We start from the raw sequence: 10,225 nt of genomic DNA, 5'->3' as shown, positions 1-10,225 counted from the left end.
CAATGGTTCAGATTGTCATCTGCTGAACTATTCAGATCTGCCGTAAACAAAGTCAGAATAGCCATATTGATTGCCAACGTTCGGAACGGACGAGGCACATGAAGAAGAAGAAGGTCAATGATAAAGGATTACATTTTTTAAGGGAACCTACAATTTTCCAGCTCGAAAAAAGTGACCATAAACTATCTGATTATTTTTTAAAAACTACCGATTAGTTGTCTTGAAGATCTTATCATTTTAAAACAATTTTACTTCCTTTTGTGGATAGCTGGTTGTTACTTTTCACGTGCGTAAGGCTGCCCTATGACTCCCCTTTAAGCTAATGTATTTTTGCCTGTATCATGCCACTAAACTGCACGTACTTTATTCAAAATGCACTAGGTAGAAATATAAGCAAAATAAAGATCGTAATTAATAACAAACACCCATACTATTTATTGGCTTTATATTAATGGCAATTATTATTTATTTAATAATTTATTTTTTTAATACATATATCAGGGGTCTCGTCTAACCGACAATCCCGCAAGCTAGGGGCTGAGTCTCTATACATCGCAACGTGAAAACTGCTCTACCAGGTACAACACCCTGCCAAGTACGTAAGTCGTCTACAGACAATTCCGTGTTCCAACATTGAAAAGATTATTATAATACCCATATATGTCCGTCTAAAGATCTGGTCTACTGGCAAGGATCAATGCCACCGTAAACAGATAATCTCTGTGGAAATAGGGGCTCGTACGGCAATTGTAGCGAACTACGATTGCTTAGCAAAGCCAAATTGTTTTAAGCCTTTCGAGTCTCGGTACTCTAAGAGATATCGTTGACTAGAAATGATATGGCCTTAGAGGAGTTCAGGCATAATCCCACGGGTGGTAACTAGGCACCATTACCCGCTCAACGTGCGTCAATCAAATGTCCGAACCTGCGCTTCCTCTCGTACAAATTATTAGTAGGGTAAAACTAACCTGTCTCGCGACAGTCTAAATCCAGCTCTCATGTCAGTCAAATGAATATTTGGCCGCCACAAGCTAGTTATCTCTGTGGTAACTTTTCCGACACCTTTTGTTAAAAACTCTTTAAGCCAAAAGATTGACAGGCCGTACATTCGCAGTCCCTATGCATTCCGAACATCAGGATCAAGCCAGCTTTTGCTCGTTTGCTCTACGCGAGGTTTCTGTCCTCGCTGAACTGGCCTTAGGACACCTGCGTTATTATTTTACAGATGTACTACCCCAGTCAAACTTGCCGCCTGACAGTGTCCTCGAATCGAATTAGGCTGGAGGTAAGTTGACTCTTAAAATTAAGCACACGAACGCTAACCGGATATCCAAAAGGCAATTTAATGAGAATTGAAGGCGAAATATTAATGGAAATTATTAAAACTAGAAAACCTCTTCCAAGATTCCGCCATATAAGTAACTAACACAGGTCATGTTTATTTATTTAGTACTTATAAAGTTCATATACAGGAATTACTGGCAGTTATAGAAATTAAAAATCATGCCAGAATAAATTCTGATAGATAAGGTGATACAATTAAAGTTTTCCCCTCTTTAAGAACTGCAATGCCGGCATATGGGCCACGATGAAAAAAAAACTAATATTACATTATTAAATCATACACAATTAGAGGTTTTAATTCTACTGATTTCAAAAAGATTTATTTTATTTGTAACAATAATATCATTTTAACGCAAAATGTTTAATAACTAAATATCATACAAAATATATAAATCATTTCAATATTATTATTTGTGATACGCTTCTGGTTTTTTTTATAATATTTGTTAAAAACCTTTAGGTATATTGTAAAAACATAGGTACTCTTATACTTAATTACTGTTAATACACATTTTTGAACAGTGGTATTTAGAGATACTTGCGATAAATAACTTAAAACTGACCTTAAAATGTGCCACATTGACTATTTTAAAACGTTTTTATTTCTTTCACTTCTAGTCAGTTGCATAATCAGTGGAATTAGTGCCAAAAAAGGTAAGTTCATATATATATATATATATATATATATATATATATATATATATATATATATATATATATATATATATATATATTCCAGAGTTAACCGACGTTGGCGATCATCATTGCGAAGGCTTCTCGATCTTCTTCCACATGGAATAATTGTCCTTCATTTGATATCTAAGTCCATTCATGTGTTTTAACTAGGAAACATGTTTTCTTAATACGTTTCTACTGCCTTTACTGCCTTCTAGTTTGCCTTTAAGGGTGAATTGTAATACTCTATATCGATTTTCCCTCACTATATGTTCCAGGTAAGATATTTTCCGGTCTTTAGCAATTTTCTATCCTTGTCGGCCCTCCTTAGTACTTCCTCATTAGTTTTCTTGCTGTCCAATGTATCTACAGCATCTGTCTATGAATCCACATTTCTATTGCTTCAATTTTGTTCCTACTTGATACTTTTAGTGTCCACACTTCCGCTCCATACAAAAACACTCATCAAAATCAGCACTTATCCATTCTATGTCTTAGTTCTAAATTGAAATAATTATTGCAAAGAATAAGCGTGTTCATTTTCATAAAAGTAGTTTTATTTATTGCTATTCTTTATCTTATTTCTGTATCTGGATCTACTTGGTTCATTATGGCAGTTCCCAAATATGTAATTTTGTGAACTCAATTTGGATTCCATTTAATTGAAGCTCTGCATCTGGATGTGGGTTACGATTAAAGGCTAAAAATTTGGCTTTGTTTGAGTTTATTTTAATGCCCATTTCCTCTTCTACTTAGTGAATACGATCAAGCAGAATTTGGAGATCTTCAATATGTTCTGACAGAATTACTATATCATCCGCGTACCTAATTACATTATTTTTCATCCTTTGATTTTGATTCCATATGGCTTTCTCTTAAGTGCATTTTTAAATAGCTGATCCCAGTAAACATTGAACAATGTTGGGGACAAAATGCCACCTTGTTTGACTTCTCATTGTATGGAGATTTCGTCGGAGTAATTGTCTCCAATTTTTACGATAGCAGTTTGATTCCAAGACTGATTTTTATTGACACGAATGAATATCTTTTTTTTTCATCTATTCCTATATTTTTGGTATCTGCATTAATTTTATACGCTGTACTTTATCGAATGCCTTTTTGAAGTAGACCAAGCATGTAAATACATCTTTTCTTTGATCACGGCATTTTTGTACTAGGATATTTAGCGCAAAAAGTGCTTCCCTAGTTCCCATAGCATTTCTAAAACCAATTGGGTATCTTCGAGATCTTGCATTTGACTTTAACTCTGTTGTGGAGTATTCTTAGGAAAATCTTAAGAGTGTCGCTAATTAATCTATATTCTGGGCATTTTCCACCATTGTGTTATTTACTTATTGTAACAAAGATGAACTTGAGCCAGTCTGCGGGAATCACTCCAGTGTTATTTATATTGCATTAAAAAGTGTTACTAGTATTTTTATGTTATCTTTATCTATTAGCTTCAGCAACTGAAATGGTGCATCATTCTTACCATAAGTTTTTCTAATTTTTGCATTTTTAAAGCATTTTCTATCTCTGATTTCATAATTTCTGGGCCGTCGGTACAATTTTGGTAGGATTCGGTAATTTTATTTTTGTCATCTTGAAACAACTCTGATCTATACAAGTGGCATTCTCTTTATATTTCGTTCTCATTCACAATAATTTTGTTTTATTGTCAACTAGTACAAAGGGAAATCGTTTTTTAAATATGTTGCTTATTTCTTTTACTTTTTTGTGCACATTAAAAAAGTCGTTCCTAGAAATCACATCGTCAATTACCTCGCACCTTTCTTTAATCCATTTTTCTTTGGCTAATTATATCTATATATATACAAGGTGGTCCAGAATTATGTACATTAATTTCTAGAGCTCATGTACGTCCAAAAATAAGGGTACTTCTTTATGTACACTTTTTTATAAAACTGAATAATATAGGAGATACAACCCTTTAAAGGGGTGAATTGAAATTCTTATTTTTTCAAATATCTTCCAAACGGTTTTGAATACGGAGTTCATATTTTGGGAGTGATTATAAGACATTAGGATAATTAATTTCATGTCACCACCTACCACATCCTATATTAATACAGGGTAGTTTTGGAGGGTAAGTGGGGGTTATTGCGTCACATGTTTTTTAATTTTTACATATTTTAAAAAAATATTTTAAAAATTGTTTCCTTAGACGTTTCTACGCAAAAACGTGCTCTTGTAATATTTCGATAGATATCACCGTTTTCGATTTATTTAAACTCGAAGGTATACATGTATTTTATTGTAATCGTTACATTTCTTAATATTCATCAAGTATGCTTGGAATTGACACTTGTGTTAGCAATAATATTACAAATTAATGGAAAATTTAATTAATACTTAACATTTAATTAATCGCGAAAATAATATTTCACAACAACTGTTCAAAATGTCCTCCATTTTGTTGAATACATAATCTAATTCTTTTATTTAGAGAGCACAGTAATCCATTTAATGTTACTGGATCGTTTTGTAAATCGGTAAATACTTGTTCAATTTTGTCTCTTAACTCATTTACTGTATTATTTGGAGTGTTATACACTTTTGATTTCAAATAACTCCATACTGTAAAGTCCATTGGATTAAGATCACAACTACGAGCAGGCCAATGAATCGGTGCATCCGCACCCCGGCCTATCCACCTATCAGGGAAATGTTCATGTAACCACCTTCTACAAATTCTTGTGTAATGTGGTGTAGCACCATCATGCATGAAAAACATGTTTCTTCGTATTTGTAATGAAATATCTTCCAAAATATCATGTAAAATATTGTCTAGAAAATTGTAATCCATGCTACCATTTAAATTTCCGGGAAAGATGTGGTATCCTATGAAACTATTTCCTAAAGTAGCTGCCCAAACGTTTATCTTGAACGTGCGTTGGAAGTGAGTTTCCATTGAAGCCCTTGGATTTTCTTCAGCCCAGAAGTGCATATTTATAGAATTGAACATACCTTGTCTTGTAAGTGTGGCCTTGTCTGTAAACAGAATGTTGCTTAAAAAATGTTGTGCAGTTTGAACTTTATTTTGCAATACTTCACAAAAATCAACTCTAAGTGGCGTATTGTCAGGTAACAATTCCTGCACCTGTCGATAGTGGTAAGGTGCAGAATTCATGCAGAACTCTTAAAACACTTTGATGGGAAATATTCGTTCTTAATCCTAACCTGCGTGTACTTATTGTGGCTGTTCAACGCGAACATTTCTTGCTTCTCTACGACGACCAGCATCTGTATTCCTTCTTTGAAGACAACCGGTTTCTCTCAGTCGTCGTTCAGTACTTACAAAAGTCCTGGCATTGGGAATATTTCTGTTTGGATACTTTTCTCTGGAGCGTCTTACAGCGGCAGCAGCATTTCCCGAACATTTCCCTAATACTAAAAGTATGTCTGTCATCTCAGAATTTGAATAGTGTGCTATACTGCGGGCAAACAAATTTAAAAATATAGCAAAAGAAACAAAGAGAGTGTTAAACAAACTTCACTGTCGAGTACAATAAAAGTGTAGATAAAATAATTTAATTGTTATTAAACGTCACTGACAATTCATAGACTACTTGAGATTAAAGTGTTGTTGCTAACACAAGTGTCAATTCCAAAGCATACTTGATGAATATTAAGAAATGTAACGATTACAATAAAATACATTTATACCTTCGAGTTTAAATAAACCGAAAACGGTGATATCTATCGAAATATTACAAGAGCACCTTTTTTGCGTAAAAAAGTCTAAGGAAACAATTTTTTAAATATTTTTTTAAAATATGTAAAAATTAAAAAACATGTGACGCAATAACCCCCACTTACCCTCCAAAACTACCCTGTATTAATATAGGATGTGGTAGGTGGTGACATGAAATTAATTATTCTAATGTCTTATAATCACTCCCAAAATATAAACTCCGTATTCAAAACCGTTTGGAAGATATTTGAAAAAATAAGAATTTCAATTCACCCCTTTAAAGGGTTGTATCTCCTATATTATTCAGTTTTATAAAAAAGTGTACATAAAGAAGTACCCTTATTTTTGGACGTACTATGAGCTCTAGAAATTAATGTACATAATTCTGGACCACCTTGTATATATATTGTTATGATATGTGAATGCGATGTAAGAAAACTACAAGTTGCTCTTATTTACCGGCTAGCTTTATGAAGATAAAAATATTTTTTTTTTTTTTTAAGTTGATTAATTTGTAATAATGATAAATTTAGAAATGCTTTTTTTGTATCTTTATGTTGTGGCTATATTGGCTTATTCTGTAAGTCTCTCTTACATAAATAATATAATATATATAACGAACAATAACTTAAGTTTAAATCATAATCAATTTCATGATCAACAATTGTTTTTGGTTTAAATTTTTTTTTATATATACTTTTTCTTTTATATAATTGAAAAGTGTTTATCAACCAACTATAACTCAGTGGCTATAATAACTCACGTATTAAAAGAATCTTATTTCTATTATGCTAAATTTGTTTATAATAAACCAACTGGTTTTAATTATAATAATACTAAAATTATTTTGAAAACATTAATTAAATCTGGTGATACAATATAGTCGTTATTGGTTTGTTACATGTCTGTGAATTCTGCTTATTTTTGCTTTAAGTTTCTTTCTTATTGTTGAATCTAATTTCAACTATTAAATTAACAACCATAATACAATTGTTTGAGTTAAATATATATGTGGTATATTCAATATTGTCATTTTGTTTTATGTTCATACTATTCATATAAAAAAAAACTGTTTAGGAGCTTTAATTTCATAACAATTCTCCAAAAATTAATATTTCATATTTGACAAGTTTCTTGGCAAATATCAAATATTCATTTTTCTTTGACTGGTTTTTGCAAGTTGTGTGATTGTTTCTCTGAACGTCGACACAAGTGTATGTTTTAGTGATTTTATGAATGTGTGATGGTTGAAAACAATTAAATTTTTGATTCAGTTGCATATATATGGTATACAATTATGCTGCAGATAGTTTGAATGCTCTCTTTGAAAAAAAAATAATAATTAGTTTTGTTCTTTTAATTTTGCATGTGTAAGCTTAGGTCGCTTTAGTTTGTTTTATTAATGCATGTTTTATTTTGAATATATACAAAAATATAGAGTTTAAGTTTTATTTAAGCACGTGTGAGCTGCATTTTGTGGTTAGAGTGTAAGCTAGTTTGAATGTGACTTTATTATCATTCGGTTATTTTTAATAAGTTTTCGTTGAGGGTTGAGTTTATATTCTACTTTTGAATCCATTTTATAGTTGTTTTTCTTCCTTGGTTTCTTAGAGTTCTGCCATCTTCGTTTCAAATTTTTCCTCTCCAATCCTTCTTCTGTAATTCCATTCCAAGTTTTATTATTATACTGCATAATTATATCATTATAATCTTTCATAATTCATCATAATTCATATTATATTATATATCATATTCATAATCATAATATCTGCAATAATTCATATTTCATCATATTTTATATTTCATAAATAGCCGCATTATTATTATTATTATTCCATCTTCTGTATCCCATTCATGTCCTTTACTTAATAAAAAAATTAATTGTTTCATTTTATAAATACAACTTAAAATTAATAATGTCTTCTTATTTCTTCACTTATTGTTCATATTTGTAAATGTCTTTTATGTTAAAAACTCCTCGAAGATACCCACTCTCAGGATATTTCAATAAATAACTATTTTCTCCATCTTCTGTTTCAACTTCATAAGGTCCCTCCAATGGTGGTAAAAGTTTGTTACAAATGTTATCTCTATAATTGCTTACCCTATGTGCTCTAATTAATACTAGTTCTCCTTTTTGAAATTTTCGGTTTGTTCTCATCTTCCTTTTGTTTTGTCTTTTCAAATATTTCTCTCCATTCTTGATGATTCTTAGTTTTACATCTTGACAAATTTGGTCATATTCGGGTTCTATTTCTATAATCCAAGGTCTTTCTGATCTTATCCTTTTCATTAGTAATAGTGGTATTTCATTAGTCACAGTGTTTGGTAACTGATTTATGTATTGTTCTATTCTTAATAAATGTTGATCTCATACAGTGTGTTTGTTTTCTATTGATATTCTTAAAAATTTTATCACTTCTTGAATTTGTAAAGTTTTGTTTACATAATCGATGACCATTCCATTTCTGTCCATTTCGTCCGTCCCAATCAAAATATCATGTCTCATGTTTTCTACTATTATGAATTGCATACTATATTCGGTTGTATCAAATAATACTTTTCCCATTATTCCCTTCTTTGCTTCATATAGTTTTTTGTTGTTTGCACCCACTAGATTAACCTTTGGAATTGAATAACAATATTTTTGAAAATTTAATTCATTAATAACTTTATTGTCAATTAGTGAAACTTCAGAACCCGTGTCTATTAAAATTTTAACTTGTTTTTGAAAGAATTTACCCTGAATTAAAATTAACCCTTGCAAATTTTGATTTTTCTTTTCTTCCCCAAATTTTATGAACTCCCTTGGATGCTCATAGTGACATACGGCCGCATTTAGCAGGTGCTTTATTGAAAATTTGGTGATTGTGAATCTGTTGTGTATTGTGTGTCAAAGGGTTGTGATTGTGATGATGTGTTGAGTGTTTCAATTGGTGACTCTTGTTGACTGACGTCGGTGTATGATTGCTGGTGACTTAGAAAATTCACTTGTCTTTTTTGGTTATTTCTATTTATATCTTCTAGACTTCTAGTGTTATGGTTTCAATTGTTTGTGTAGTTTTGATTTGACTGTTGTTGTGAATTGTTTGTCTGATTCTGTTGAATGGCACTGTTTGAAAATGTGTGATTCATATTGCCATTGGAGTTAAAGTTTCTGTTGTTATTATTGTAATTATTTCTGTTAAAATTTCCGTTGTTTTGATTATTGTAATTACCGTTTTGATACCGTCCATTTTTTCCATAGTTATTGTTGTTAGTTTGATTGTTACGATTATAGTTTTGGCGATTAAAGTTCTGATTATTTTGGTTGCGGTAGTTATTATTATTATTCCTAAAGTTCGAGTTATTATAGTTGTTGTTACTATTATTTTGTCTATAGTTATTGTTAAAATTACGATGATTATTGAAATTATTGCCGTTCTGATTATTGTTTCTGTTGTAGTTATTGTTCCCATTGAAGTTGTTATTATTATTATTATTTGCTTGGTCATTGTTTTGATACATGGGGTTTCGTTGCTCATGCATCATCAAAAATTGGCACAGTTTGTCTATTTCTTTAAAGTTGTATAACATCATGATATCTTCCAATGTCCGATCAAAGTGTTGCACGATACAACCCACAATGTATTCTTCGTTAAAACCACAGTCTAAGTATTGAGCTGTGCTGTAAATTTGCATGGCGTACCGGTGGTATGACATGCTACGATTTGGGTTGTATTTGCCACTTAACAGCTCGTTTTTGATTGAACGCTGTTGTGCTTGACCCCAGAAATATTCATTGAATTTGGTCGCAAAGTTTTCCAGATCCACCAACTCATTTTCTTTGTTTGAAAACCATAGTAACGCCTCATCCGTCATCTGGTTTCTGATGAATTCTTTAAAGTCTTCGAAATTTCTGTAAGATGCATATCTGTGCCTAAGGAATTTCATGAAAGGTACTGGATGCTGCTGTTTTATTCTTCCACTAAAATAGATTTTACAATCTCTTTCGACCGTTTGTACTACCGGCCTTGCATCCAATTCCTTCTGTGTCACTTCTTTAAGAGACTCTTGTACTCTCCCAATTTCTTTCTCCATTATCTCTTTGGTCTTATTCATATTTTCATCTATTTCATCTTCTTTTTTCTTCCACTTTTCATTAATGTCTCGTCGAAATATCTCTTCCTTCTGCTCAATATGATGTTCCAGCTGTACTGCCAACACTCCCATTTGTTCGTCAACATCTTCGAACTTTTTTTGGTTATTTTGTTGTTCGAGCTTTAAATTTTGTTCCATTAATTCAATCTTTTTATTTTGAGTTTCATTATTCTTTTCCAGCTGTGCCGATAACACTTCCATTTGTTCTTTGCACTGCTCTTCCCTCTTGGCCATTTCTAGGGTTAACTCTTCTTCTACTTCTTCTATCTTCTTTCCCAACTTATCCTCAACCTGTTGTGCCATCTGTTGTATTTTGTCGTCAAAACTTTTTGTTATTTCCCGTTTTATTTC

General features: G+C 31.6%; 1 protein-coding gene across 1 annotated transcript in view; it reads left to right on the top strand.

Moving 5' to 3' along the window:
• Positions 1 to 1,840: 1,840 nt before the first annotated feature.
• Positions 1,841 to 10,225, top strand: part of LOC140439510 (prion-like-(Q/N-rich) domain-bearing protein 25) — an 89,249-nt gene continuing 80,864 nt past the window's right edge. Inside the window, exon 1 of the mRNA XM_072529475.1 lies at positions 1,841 to 1,998. Within this exon, the coding sequence (XP_072385576.1) occupies positions 1,914 to 1,998 (85 nt within the window). The 5' untranslated portion in view covers positions 1,841 to 1,913. The remainder of the gene's footprint in view (positions 1,999 to 10,225) is intronic.

The sequence above is a fragment of the Diabrotica undecimpunctata genome, chromosome 4 (assembly GCF_040954645.1).
Source record: "Diabrotica undecimpunctata isolate CICGRU chromosome 4, icDiaUnde3, whole genome shotgun sequence".
NCBI lineage: Eukaryota > Metazoa > Arthropoda > Insecta > Coleoptera > Chrysomelidae > Diabrotica > Diabrotica undecimpunctata.
Note: the sequence above shows the minus strand (reverse complement) of the source record. Positions and strands in the feature narration are given on the sequence as shown.